Raw genomic sequence first — 15,051 nt, forward strand, 5'->3', positions numbered from 1 at the left:
GTTACATGTTCAGACTATTAAATTCTATTATTTAAATTATAGCAACTTTCTCTTTCAGTCAAGCTTAAGATACATGCATGTAAAAAGTCTATAATAATAAGTTAATGTTGATTTCAGACACTTACAAGTTTAATCATCTATACTTCACAAAAAAAAGTTTGAATGGTTTTCATTTGTTTGTACATCAAATATGTATTAATATAATTATCATTTTTAAATGAAACATTAAATACTGAAGATGACCATTTCAATTTCTGATGTAGGCCTATTCTCGCTTCATAAAACAAACAGAATATTATATGAAATTTCATCCCTTCGTTGTAACAGTAACAGGCTTCATAAAAATATGGAGTGATGACTGGGTTGACTATACATTTTTGTACAAATAATGCATCAATGAATGTAGCTTATAGCCTACTGTTCTTTTCCTCATCTAGAAATGTGTGGACTGATAATTTGCTGTTGCATTTTGTTTTCATAAGTCAATGACACATGATAATCTAAATGACAAAGATCTTCTACTCATTACAATAGCACATTTCCATGCTGTTTGTCTAAGTGGAAGCAGATAAAATGTGTTCCTCTATTTGCTGTACAATCTCAAAATTCATGAGCAGCTGAGAAAAAAAAGAAAAGAAATTCAAAGTAGTTTAGACATGTTATAAATATATATATATTTGCTAATAACAAATGTAAGACTACTTTATGTTACAACAATGGACATCATCTTTAAAACTGATTTCAATGCAATCACAAGAAATATTTTTTTCTCTACAATTAGGCCTGCTTTACTGATTTTTTTATGTAAATAAATTTTATGCTTAGGATTAAATATAACATGTTCTTAAGGTGATTTTTTACCTATTATTTCACAATGACAAGTAATTTAAAGTGATACATGTATCTTTTTAAAATTTACAACACACAATGTTATTGGAGAAAGTAAAAAAAAATCTCACTTGTAGTAGATCCCCTTCAATTTTAAAGTTAGTGACAATCAAATCATGTTTTTGGAAGTAGTATGCTCCATTAGTAGATTTTAAAAAATGCATTATAAAAAGTTTTCGCTTTAAATAAAAATAAAATTTCTCTTGGGTGACTTGAGTAGAAAGTAATAGAAATATGAACTTCATTTAGCAATATGCTAACACTAAGCAGAAGTGGTTTTTACTAGTGAAAATTGTCTGTCCAAAAAAGCTATTGAAACTACTGTCTGCTTCACATGATAGGAACTGTAAAGTTTGACAGTTCTTCCTCTAAGACTTAGGTACCGGTATTATCTATCAAGAGCAGGGTAAAAGAAGGATGAGTTTTGGCCATCAACACTTTTTGTCTGTACTCCCATAGCGCCTTGGAAGATGGAGTATATGTCCACAGTAGATCGGATGGAAGGCTTCTTAAAATGGCTTGACCAAAACGAGGAGACGACATATCCTGATTAGGGAACTGATGTTTGACGACGATGCGGCTCTCACTACCGTTCGCAGTCATGATTACAAAGGCTAGTCATTACTTCGACAGCTGCAGGTCACTAGTTCGGTCTTACAATAACTCTCACCAAGACATAAAAAAGGGCATAAAAAGTCAACATCATCAAACTCCATTTGAGTGAGGGCTTGAGAGGCTCAAATCTTCTCTTGCAAAAGCCCTGGACAGAAACCCTGCTGTATTGCGTAGTGCATACATGTCGCCATACAGATCGAGAATTTTTTGGTTTCTCTGACCTGTTGAGACTGAGATCAGCAAGTATGGGGCAGTCAAACAGAATATGAGGCACGGAGGCACCGTGATTCAAAACTTGGGCATAGCCGTGAGAAACATGAGGCAACAGGACAGTGGCCTGTCCTGCACTGTGTTATAATAACTTGCCATAAAACATCACAGAATGTACTTTTTCTATTTTATCCTCGACATATAGGACAAACATATTTTTCTTACATTTTTCAACTCGGAGAAAACTTTATTTCTAGACTTATTACCTTTACTTTAGGCCTACACATAATATAGGAATTTTTTAAAACTTATAAACAAAATGTCATTTTAGCCTATTATAGTAAGAGCATATAGATCTAAAAGTACCGGGTTATCCTTCTGAATAAGTCTTACTATTTGGTTTATATAAATATATATAGGCTATGCTCTCACAAGAACCTCAATTCAATGTCGTAAACAAGAAAATACACGTAATACAGGCTTGGCTAATTAGTCTAAACTGGCTAAGAAAATCAGTTATAAAACTTTACAGTTATAGTCAGAAATTGATTTGTGCACACTTACCTTTGTAACATCTTCTATAACAGTTCAGTTTCCATTCATGATTTGCTGTAAAAGTGGTGGTATAAAATCTTCGGAAATGGTTTCTTTATATAGTAAAAAAAAATCTACCGGAAGTCAATTTACCTTGCAACCAAGGACGCCTCCGTGAACGGGACTTGTTTATTGAAAAATATAGGCTTAGTGCGTAGAGTTGGCAGTCCATGTAATATATAGTCTATGATAAAACATATTTGACTTCCCCCAAATAAAAATAACTTACTACTTCCAGTCTATATTTATTTATGTCTATGGGCTAGATTTGAAGAAATAGTAAGATGGCGTTCCGACTGTATATTTATTTGAATTTTATTTTTTAAATGTTGTTGCATTTGAGAGTAACGTTGCCAGTCATTATTAAAGAACTCCGCTAAAATGGAAAATAAAATACAAATCAACCGTTCATCGGTGACCGTAGCTTTGCTTTAGATTTTTAAAGATTATAGCAAAACAAGAGCCACAAAATTCCAAGAGCGTAACAAAGGTGGGTTTTGAGGGTAATTTTCTCCACTTAACTAAAAAGAAAAACCAGTCATCCAATTCCACAGTGGCTGTTGCACACCAACCGCAACAAAATAATTATCACAAAAATGTATTTATAATCTCTCTCTCTCTCTCTCTCTCTCTCTCTCTCTGAGTTTGAGTCTGAGTTTTGAGTTAAATTGGAACATCAGCGCACTTTAGGCCATGTCGTATAAGGGTTAGGGTTAGGGGTTAGGGTTTGGGGTTAGGGTTATGTTGACAATTTCATAAGTCAAATCTTCATAGACAACCCCACCTCCCGGACAAAGCCCAGTATTTTCCCAGGATCGACGTTATTGAACAGTGTTTTTATGTTTTGCGCTCTAAAAAATTTTACTCTAATATCCTGCTATCTGGGGCAATCAATAAGGATATGTTTACGGTTAGACGAGTCACAAAGATGTGCGTGATGTAGGTGTGGCCTATCCTAAGTCTGGTAATGGTCGTGCTCCCATCCATTGTCAGACCTTAGATGTGGGCCGCCACCTTACATCAGTCACAATCTGTCTGAGTTTGTTGTGGGTTTTACCCTCCCACCGATCTTGCCACTTTTGATTGATGACAGAGGCAATGCTCTGTCTCAGGTCCGTGCAGGGAATTAGGGTTCCTGACACCGCTTGATGTAGAACTCTCTTTGCTTCTCTGTCAGAAGTTTCAATTCCCTTTATGTCAACATAAGAGGGGATCCAGATGAAGGTGGCATCTATTTGTTTAGCTTTTTTTTTTGGTCCAACAGCTTTGGGCTCATATGTACCAATTAAATGTTAGTCTTCATCCGCCTCAAAGCTTTCAATGCAGATTTGGAGTCGGAGCATATGATAGATTTTCTCCTGTCTGATGCTTTGACGGCCATGAGTGCAAGCGATATTGCATGTAATTCGGCCATAAAGATGAAGCAGCCATCGGGGAGTCTACGGGAGCAGGAGCAGGTAGATGCGACCTTTCCATCCATTTTGGAACCGTTAGTGTAAATGGTGTCACAATCTCCGTAGATCTCCTGCAGTTCCCTAAAGCGGACGTTTAGTATGCTTGTTTCTGTGTTATTTTTTTTATTAAAGAGGGATAAATTTAATTTGGATTTATTCATCACCAAGGAGGGTTCTGTGGGATCTCTATTTAGGAAATTTAATCAATGATTGGGGTTAAATTTCGGATGGATTATCTCATTTGAAGGCCCGACAGCTGTATGACGTTAGGCCTTCAATTATATAGTTCTTCAACTGTAGGTTTAAATATGGAGTCGAAAGCAGGGTTAGTGGGGTTGGATTTTTGCTTGACTATATACTGCGTTTCTAGCTTTTTCATTCTTATGTCTATGGGGAGTTCTCCAGCCTCGACGTCAAGACGTTGGATGGGTGATGTATGAAACGCGCTGAGATAGAAACGTAGGGAAGCATTTTTTTTACTCCAGTATTTTTAGGTATGATTTCCTAGCTGCTCCATATATTATGGATCCATAGTCTAGCTTGGATCGGATTAGACTCCGATATAGCAGCAGCACTGTATATCAGTCCGTATTGCCGAGTACTATGAGCATGTTTAATGACTTTTGGCATTTCTTCTTAAGTTCTTCAATGTGGGGGAAAAAATTAAATTTGGAATCTTTGGTAAGGCCTAGAAATTTTGTATTTTTTACAAAAGGAATCTTTTTTTGTGTATAAATAGTTCAGGATCTGGGTGAATTTCCCTTTAAATTACAAAATCGAATACTAACTGTTTTGGAGTCTGAAAATATAAAACCATTATTGTTTGCCCAATTTTGAATTTTATTTAAACATAATTGTAATTTTCTTTCTAAAAGTATTCAAGAAAGTACACTAGGTACGCTGTCCGCGTATGATCCATTTCTTAATTTTTAATAGATCTGATCCTCTATGTGGCAAGAAGCTAAACTATTGCCTTAATAATTTGCATATGTCAAGTTTATTTAAATTAGTAATACATTTATAGTTAGATCTAAATCTTTGCTTTATTCATTATGTTTATGATTTAGATTATTATTTACTATAATGAGGATATTTCGAGAATATGCTTGATAAGAATTTTTTTTGAACTTAGAAGTGAAGTTAGGTTTGTATGAATATATTTTTAAAAAAGTCTGTATCCCTCCATTATTTAATGTTACAAAGACATTTTGTGTGAAAACACAAACTTAAAATCGGCCCCCGAGGTGGTCCACCCAGACAGGATTCAATATTTTTTAGAAAGAACATCCAAATGAAATTATATCAAAGACAAATGAGAGATAAGAATGGAGAAAGAAGGTTGACAGATCTTGTGTAGTGCCCCTATGGTGCTGCAGATCAAAGGATAGGTGCAAGTGAATGCAAACTTAGATGTGAACCTGGCCTAATTAGTTCCCCTTCCAGACCTTGTGGTCTATATGGCAGATGATGTAAAGTTCATCTGTTTTGTGGCCTACGGTTAACGAGGGTGTCATGTAGCCAGCAAAACGACCAACCGCCTATACTTTTCCCCAACTAATGTCAGGTACCCATAAGAGCTGGGTAGACTCACAGGCTCTCAAGGATTCCGAAGTTTAAAATCCTAGTCTTCACCAGGATTCGAACCCGGGACCCTCGGTTCGGAAGCTAAGCGCTTTAACGAACCTCTCCTGGTCTTAACATAATGTAATTGTTTTGGAAAGGATTAATCTTTTATACGAATTCTCAAAATCTAAACATAATAAAAAATGTTCAAGAAAATGAAATTTATAAGATTACTCTTCGTTTTAAATTAGGTCTAACTTATAATGCATACTAATTAGCTTTTTCTCTTTAAAAAACTCTTTGTATAACTGATTTAAAAAATTAGATTTTTCGCTTTAAGGAAAAAAAAAGTAGCCGTTGCATCAGAACATTGAATGGTCTAAAATATTGTGATGTCGGATTTTTAATATCTTTTCTAGTTTACGAGATCTAAACGTGACGGACGGACAGACGGACAGACACAAAACTAATAGCGTCTTTTCATCCTCAAATGCCCGCTAGAGAAACAAAAACTAACATACATCCCCTGAATTTGTTCATGTAAAAGTGGTGTAAATTTCTGTAAATACTGATTGCATAGTTTATTTTTTAATTTTTTTTTTTTTTTGTGCTTTCAGAAACTAAAAAAAGTACCCGCTGCATCATCACATTGAAAGAGATAAAATATGATCTCGCATTTCATTATTCTTTTTTCTTGTCTACGAGATCTTATCGGAACCGAGGACAAACAAACCACTGAAAACTAATAGCAGTTATTTCCCTTTTTTGTGGGCCTCTAAAAATAAAAAAAAATAATAAAAAATGAATAAATTATTCCTTATTCAACCCTCTCTTAAATCTACTTACAAAGAAAGAGAAACATTGGTTTTGTCCTTTTTAGATGTCTTTCTAGACTATTTTGTGACTTTTTGTAACTACAAAAAATCATTAAGCCAATTCCTGGCCTAATCGTGTGTTTTTATATAAAAAACTGGCAAAAATCTGTTTAAAAAAATTGACTTGAGAATGAAAACAAGCTGTGCTACTGGTGTCTCAAAAACTTTCAACAGACTCCTTTCTGTTAATGGAACTCTTCATCCTTTTCTATGCAGCCTGAGAGAAGAAAATTGATACTAAAATATCCATTTTGTAGCGATATTTCCCCATTTTAATAATAGCAAATAATAGTGAGCACCGCTGTTCTTTTTCAAGGCGTAGTGGCTGAGCGATTGACTTCTGAACTTGGAGTTAAGGGTTGAAGAATGAAGAGAATAGAAGCAGGATGAATAGAGCACTCGGGATCCACGATGACTTGCTAACCACTGTCAATAAAACTTAACCACACAATAAGGTCCTCAGGGCTCGCAAAGACCTTCCTTCAGGGAACACTACCAGTAAGAAGATGAAGAGGAAAAAAGTGAAGGAGATGGAAAGACAATATTGAAAAATGGACAGGCCAGTCAGTAAATAAAATTATATCAAAAGCAAAGTACAGAGAGACATGGAAAATAATGGTTGAAAGATCGTGTGTGGTGCCCCATGTCACGATTAGTTTGGGCAATTGTCTTTTGCTTCTTCCCAACTCTGTTAAATTCTTTTTTTCTCTTTTTATTAACCTTGTAGGTGTCGAGAGCCCCTTTTTTTTTAACTGTTTGCTACGTCACAAAGTCCGGTGACATTTATTGGTCATTTTTTGTCATGAGGCAGTTCACCCTATAAAGTTTGTTGAAACGGACGGTGTGTTGGTCCGTAAAAGATTAGTCTGTTTAAACAAGTACTATTTCCTTGTACTTATTATTTACTATGATTTTTGGACTCCTGTTTAGGGTGAGTTACTTCTTTTATGATATTTCTTATTATATGTTGTATGAAGTTATCACTAAAACTAGCTTTAGAGTAGAAGGGTACAGTGTTGGAGTTGTATGTATTGAACACGATTCTTTGCTAAAGTTGGTGTCCCTTATCTTCTCAGAAGTATCAATTACAGTCTTGAGTTTCATTGTCAGATTGGCTATTAATGATGGCATTGAAAGTCAGTGGCCGTTAAACAACAGTTGGTGCCAGATGGGGATCAGTTGAGGTCTAATTCTATAATTGCCGATGTTGGCAGTACTGTAACGTCAGTCAATCAGCGTCTGTTGTAACATAAAACCATGTTGACAAGTTGGTTGTAGTAGCAAGGTTTGAAAGCCATCTGTCTATTTATTCAGCCAAATACACCCATTGTATAATATGTAGCAATACTTATTGATTGTGGTTATGATTTATATTCACTTTAAATGCCTAGTAAAAATATATATTTTTTTTAAGTTTTTTTTTGTTAATTTAGTAGTTAATATGACAAAAATGACTTAATTTAGCAGTCCTTTTTTAATTACTATTTTGCTAAGTATCTAATACATTTAGCATAACGGGTGAAAATATGGTAAATAGTCATCTCCTTTACTAAATGATCTCCTTTTGCTATTGGTAGTGAAAAATTGTAAAATGGTATATTTTGATGTGAAGAAATTTAACTGCTTGCATATTTTATTTCTTTTTCGCTTTCAGAAAAGAAAAAAAGGCAGCTATTGCAACTTAACTTTGAAAGGACTAAAATATCATGCTGTTCGATTTGTAGTAACTTTTTCTAGTTTAAGAGATGTAAACGGGACAATTGATGGACGGACAGATATTCCGCACAACATTAATAGCAGCTTGTCCTTTTTTCGTGGACCGCTAAAAAAACTTAAAAAAAAACGTTAAAAAAACAACAAAGCTTATACGAAGTATAATTGTATCGATTAGTTTGGATCATCTTTGTAATTATATATTATTATACTTAGACTTTCTTCATTAAAACTCTTTAACAATATTTTTACTAATTGGTTTTGCCTAGCTTTCTTTCATGGTTTAATGTTTCTCAGTACGCTATGATCCTATCACTTATCTAGACCAGTTAGGAATATGGTGGTGGGGGGAGAAGAAAAAAGGCTTATCTTGGAGTATGTTACTGGAATTGGTTTTTAAGCATTTACTGAAACAAAAGAGTGGGAGAGGGAAGAACGACCAGAATTCGAATTTATTGTAAATTAGATTTAAATTAATTGACAAGTACTTCCACATACATTCATCTTAAGAAACAAAAAAAGAATCATCTCTCAGTTTTTTGTTGTTGTTGTTTTGTTTGTTTTTTTTTTCACTGTATTTTATTTCATTAGGCATTTAATAGTTACAATTAACATGTTTGAAATCAATAAAAAAAACACGTAATTTTGCGATATATTTGATAGATGATATTAAGGTTCCCTGTTTCTGTGGCACACGGTTGACAAGGGTTCGTGTACCAGCACCGGTGGACATTAGACATCAACATTTAGTTAAGGCTACTCATAAAACTAATAAACAACAAATTTTAGCGAATCATAGAAATAGACATTTTCAATATAATTGGAATGATAATAAAAACTTGTTATGTTTAATCATTATTACAAAACATGTTGCATGTTGAACTATGCCTTTTCGGGAGCTGTGGTTTACACATCACTGATATAGACTAACTGTGTGATTAGAAATAGTTGTACCAATTGTACGACGTAAATTTGATTTCGAGGAATCAAGCCTCCTGAAATAAGAAAATTAGCCAATGTGCTAGTGAAGTGATTATGAAAATGAAATGTTTTATAGATATGTATTATTAGCTTTAATTATTTAAGCAGCGACCTACTTCTGATAACATACTATACAGGGTGACTGATTTAGCTTAAGTCTTCAAGTCTGTGAATTTCAAATTCTTTTATTTCTTAGAGACAAAACTAAATAAATATAACGATTGTTAATTATTTAATTAGTTATTTCTTATATTTCCTTGTTTATATTCTTTAAAGTAATGCTTGTTTTGTCAGGTACAAGAAATAATTGTGCAGAATTTATACTTGATTCGAGTTTGGGTGTTGGAGAAATAAGGTGTACAATCTTTTAATCTGAGAAACAGACATGGTTGATAAATAAAAAATGGTTATAGTGAGACTCTTCCGGGCTTTTGGGTTTGCTAAGGAAGGATAGGAGCGTGTTGAGAAACATTATTGAATATGAGAAAAAGTGACGTATATTATTAAAATAAAAATAAAAAAGTAAGATTTATTTTTTTTTATGTACATATCACATATGAACATTAATTAATTATTAAAACTTAGGCTTTTTTTCTTAGTTCGTTTTCGAACACCAGGTATGTAGTGTGACATCAGGGCAGTGTCAACATTCTAGTGTGATCTGATATTAGGGCAGTATCAAAATTCTAGTATGATGTGACATCAGGGCAGTATCAACATTCTAGTATGATCTGACATCAGGGTAGTATCAACATTCTAGTGTGGTCTACAGTTTATTAATGAACTATGAAATGAAATTATCTAGATTTTGTAAAGTAATGTTAGAAATCTGAGTTAGTAAAATTTGATTGTGCAGACTAAAACCACTCTTTAGGAGTAACAGAGACACCCCCGGAATAGCTATAAATAGCTATAAAGATAAACTAAGGCGCCATTTTCCCCTCACTGGCTTAAAGGAACGTAGCTGTAAGTAGACAGTCTCTGAAAGAGAAAGCGAGCTTTCAAAAAGGCTACACGGCACACATTTAAGGCCCTTGTAGTGGACAGACTCAGAAGATGAAAAGTGAACTTAAATATACTCCTGGTAGACAAAGGCTTTGTCTGCATAAGATGTGAAAAAATATGTAGGTCGCAACTGGGTATGGGTTTCTCTGTGAGACATTGCACTCATAAATAACTTCTGAATCAAATGGTCCATTATTTTTGTTTAAATTTAAAGATACATCTTTAGCGTGTATTTTAATTAGTCCCGATAAAAGGTCTCCTTGATTTTAATATTCTATTGGTTAAAGCAGTATCTACATTATGAGAAATAGCATTAATCAGTTCTTAATTTTATTTGTTGAATTACTTTATAGTCTTTGTTCATCTTATTTTTAAATACGTTTTATTGATAAGATTCTAGTTCTGTGTGATGTTCATGGAAAAGGTGGAATAACCTAATTTTTAGGCGCTCGTTATGCTCACCATTTCCTCTGCTATATGACACATAGTTAATTCCTATCAAATGATTTACTCTCGGTGAGATATTTAAAGATAATAAATAATCACTTACTGACTCTGTCATGGGCGTAGCTAGAGTTTTTTTTCGGGAGGGGGGGGGGTTGGATGGGATTGATCTCGTCCCCCCCCCCTGCGGAAAAAAAAAAAAAAAAATATATATATATATATATATATATATATATATATATATATATATATATATATATATATATATATATATATATATATATATATATATATATATATATATATATATATATATATATATATATATATAATGTTGTGGGCTAATCTAATCTGACTTCGATTATGTATTAATAATTACTTAACATTAGCCACAGAACATTACAAAATAGATATACTTGATAACAACATTCAGTTCTATAAAATGAGACTTTATAAACCACTGGGAAATCCTTCCAGTCTTTCTAAAACGTCGCTATATCTAACTACTATTCAACTTCTATTCAAAACACAGCCTACTTCTAACATAACGCCATGTTGGTCTCTTGTTGTACGTCATTAGTCTGTCTTACTACGTCATTACTTTTACCGTCGCTAAAACTATACACAATATATTTAACTAACAAAACTAACCTACTCTCTAAACTAGTGCATTACAATATATATATATATATATATATATATATATATATATATATATATATATATATATATATATATATATATATATATATATATATATATATATATATATATATATATATATATATATATATAATAATAATAATAATAATAATAATAATAATCGCCTGTCAGAGGGCGGTACTGCTGCAGACCTGACACATCACCAGAAAATTCTTCAGTGGAAACTGTTAAAGGGACTACGATGAATTTTGTTTCTCTTTAGCGAAACTCGACCCTGGCAGCGCCAGAGAATGACTACTCGTTCATTTCTAACATAATAATAGTAATAATCTTTTTTATCCGTATGGAAATTTGTCTTTCAAATTGTGCATTACACCAAACAAAAAAAACATTATAACTATAAGAAACCAAAGTGTACATTCACATTTACATGTGACATGTCTTATACCAGATTGTTCCTATTTAATGATTTGATTGCCAGAGGAACAAAAGAGTGTTTGTGTCTGTTTGTCTTTGCTATCGGTGTCTTCTTTCTCTTTTCTTATGGTAAAATCACAAAATCCTGACACAAAGGGTGATTCTTTATTTCGAGTATCTTGTTAGCTTTTTTATAGATGTTTGTCTCAAACAACTGCTCAAATGGGGTTTGTTTTTTTTGCCAATGATTTTACCAGCAGCATTTAGGATTCTATAAAGTTTATTTTTATTTTTAATGCTCAGATTGCCATACCAGGCAGTAATATTGAAACTTAAAATATTGCAGATGTGAGCGTGATAAAACATAGCCAAGTCCTTTTCGTTAACATTAAACGAGGACAGGTTTCTTAGTGATCGTAATCTATGCTGCCCTTTTTTTGCTGATATAATCAGTATTTGCAGTAAAATTTAGTTCATTGTCTAGGATAGTACCATGGTATTTAAAGGTTTGCACAATTTCAAAAGTCTCTCCAGCTTTATAAAGAATTTCATTTTCCTTCTTGTCCCTACGAAAATCGATTATCATTTGTTTGGAGTTTTTTTACATTTAATAATAAAAAATTATCTTTGCAGTATTTTTCAATGTGTTCTATTTCTTTGAAATACTCATTTACATCTGAGCTCTCTGACAGCAGGGCAAGAATAGTCACATCTCAGCTAATTTTGTGAAGGAGAAACAAGAACTATCGGATTGAAAATCATTGGTGTACAAAATGAACCACAATGGCGATGTGACAGCCTCCCCTGGGGCGCCTCTGTGTTAACTATGCGTTCATTAGATATAACATTGTTTACCCTAACTCTCTGAGCCCATAGTATTATATATGGACTAATCTGCAACGCTTTCATCTTTTCAATGAATAATGAAGTTGTATAGTGTTAAAAGCTGATGAGAAGTCAATGAAGAACAATCTTACATACATGTTAGGTAAGTCCAGATGTTTGTAGACACAATTTAAAATATTTAGGATGGCATCTTCTACAACTTTACTCTTTTGGTAAGGAAATTGTAAAGGGTCTAACTTATTACAAAGATCATTCAGAAGAAACATTTTAACCAATTTTTCTAAACATTTAGACACAATGGAAGTAATTGAAACAGTTCTATAGTCATTCATTTCCTTCGGTTTGGAAATCTTTGGCACAGGTACAATTATAGATGACCTCCACTCAGGTGGTATCTCATGGTTTAGTAATGAAGTAGAAAAATTTCTAGGAAAATTTCAGCTAGTTGTTCAGCACGTTCGTTTAAGATTCGCCCTTTTATTCCATCAGGCCCACCAGCTTTCATTGGGTTGACGTTTTTGAAAATGTTACAAACTTGCTCTTTAGTAATCGCTAATTCTGAACAGTTGTTAACATTGACATCCTTAAGAGCTTTGAGTCTTAGATAATTAAAATCTTTCGTGTCGAAGCGACAATAGAAATCATTTAACTCGTTGGCTAATGTTTTTCGTCTCTTGTAGCAAGATTATTTTTAATTTTGACTTGTGCTCCTGACATTTTGTTCATGATGCCCCACGCCTATCTCATGTCACTTGTCTTAATTGAGTCTTCCAGCTTGGTGCAATCGTTTCTCCTCCCTCCCTCAAGAACGACGTTGAGATTTCGTTGAGCTATTTTCCTTGTCTGTCCATCGCCACTCATAAATGCTCTTTTCTTTTTGATTATTTCCCGTTTTATTTTTGCTGTGACCCATGGTTAATTGTTGGGGTATATCTTGATGCTCTTAGTACTGACACACGTTTTCTCACAGAATTTAATGTAATTTGTCACTGCGTCGACACATTCTTCAAGATCTGAAGTGGTCTCTTTAAACAAATTCCAGTCAGTGCAGTCTAGACATCCCTGTAGTTTGAGAATATTAACTTGAGTCCATTCTTGTACGTTTTATGAATGATTCCTCCTTCTTTAAGTTTCGTACGGTAAGTAGGCAGCAGTTGTATTGATCCTATATATATATATATATATATATATATATATATATATATATATATATATATATATATATATATATATATACCTATATCTATATCTATCTATCTATCTATATCTTTATCTATATCTATATCAATATATATATATATATATATATATATATATATATATATATATATATATATATATATATATATATATATATATATATATATTGTTATAAACCTGGTGGTGGCACAGATGGGGGTAGTGGTGTGTATGTAGTCGGCCGACGCAAATCGCCCCAGGCCAGCGCTAGACGAGCGGTCAACCGTGACGAGTTACGACGATCGGCTGAGACGAGTGTCAACAAGAGAGTTCGGGAAGGATCGCCGACGTGAACAGAGCTCAGGGGCGTCACGAGAGTTGTAGTCATCTGACCACCTAGAAACGTCGAGCGGCGTTCTGTCCGGTTCGAGAAGGCCAGTAGGGACCCTATATAAGAGCGGAGGTGACGCAGTCAAGACGGTTCAGAAAGCGGGTTCACGACAGGAGTTCAGAACACGGTCGACTACAGCACAGTTTAATGGTGTGGTTCTGTACGGAGCATTACGACGGTTCAGTGCGGAGTACTGTCAAGTACAGTTGAGACGAACGGCGTCTTGATCTTGGTCTGTGATCGAGTCCGACACAACGAGCCCAAGTGTGTGAAGTCAGTCCCGAACTGTTGAACCCAGTGCAAGCCCGGAACGAGACGGAGAGGCCAGTGCAAGACTTGATACGGCGGAACGGTGTTATCGGAGAGATATTTGTTATCGCAGAGCTATTTGTACTGTTCTACGTGCTGCCAATTGTACAGTATTGGCTGTTATTTATGGACATTAAACCTTTACGTTATTTTGGAGCCCTGACTTGTCAAGTTCTTTAAGTTGGTGGTGTATGGTGCAGTTTGCAGTGAGCCTAGATAGTGAGATTCGTAACACTGGTGTCAGAAGTGGGATCGGATCGGAATCGGATTGGATCGGATCTAGTATGGCTTGTCTGAAACTGCTGTACGAACTTGATTTTAGAGAACTGAAGCAAGAACTCCGTGGACGAAGACTGAAGGTATATGGAAACAAGGAAACTTTACAAGCACGCCTCCGAGAAGACATGTTGGAAGAAAAAGAAGATCCGGACACATATCTTTTTGAAGTCGAACCTAATTTGCTGGAACAGCTCGCCAGTAGCATGCAGCAACTGACCACCAGTACCAGTATCATGCAAGAACAGATAACAGCTATGCAGGGACAGATGGCAGCTATGCAAGAAGTGATCACCTCAAACAGCAAGCCAGATCAAGTGAATGTTTGCTCCGCGTCCAAGCATGTTGCTGAGAAACGTTTGCAAGTTGAAAGTGGCCTACGAAGGTTGGACCCTACTGACGCCTGCCCAGATTCTAAGACCAGCGAGAGAAGCCCTGATGGTGACCATAGGAACCCAATGAAATCTGACGAAGCTGTTGAGGGACATCTACAAGCTGAGAGATACCAGCCAGGTCCGTACCCAACAGACGTTGGTCTAGTTACCAAGACTGGAGATGAAAGTCTTGATGGCTGTCAAGAGAACCCAAGGAAGCCTGACGTTGGTCCAGCTGCTAAGACTGGAGAGGA

General features: G+C 34.7%; 1 protein-coding gene across 4 annotated transcripts in view; it reads right to left on the bottom strand.

The window, feature by feature from the left end:
* Window positions 1–8,695: 8,695 nt before the first annotated feature.
* The window catches only part of LOC129922767 (uncharacterized), a 44,229-nt gene continuing 37,873 nt past the window's right edge, over window positions 8,696–15,051 (bottom strand). For all 4 annotated transcript variants that reach the window (XM_056009848.1, XM_056009847.1, XM_056009850.1 and 1 more), the window contains one exon: window positions 8,696–8,907. In XM_056009848.1, coding sequence (XP_055865823.1) covers window positions 8,899–8,907 — 9 coding nt within the window. In that variant the 3' untranslated portion in view covers window positions 8,696–8,898. The remainder of the gene's footprint in view (window positions 8,908–15,051) is intronic.

Source organism: Biomphalaria glabrata, chromosome 14, assembly GCF_947242115.1.
Source record: "Biomphalaria glabrata chromosome 14, xgBioGlab47.1, whole genome shotgun sequence".
Taxonomy (NCBI): Eukaryota; Metazoa; Mollusca; class Gastropoda; family Planorbidae; genus Biomphalaria; species Biomphalaria glabrata.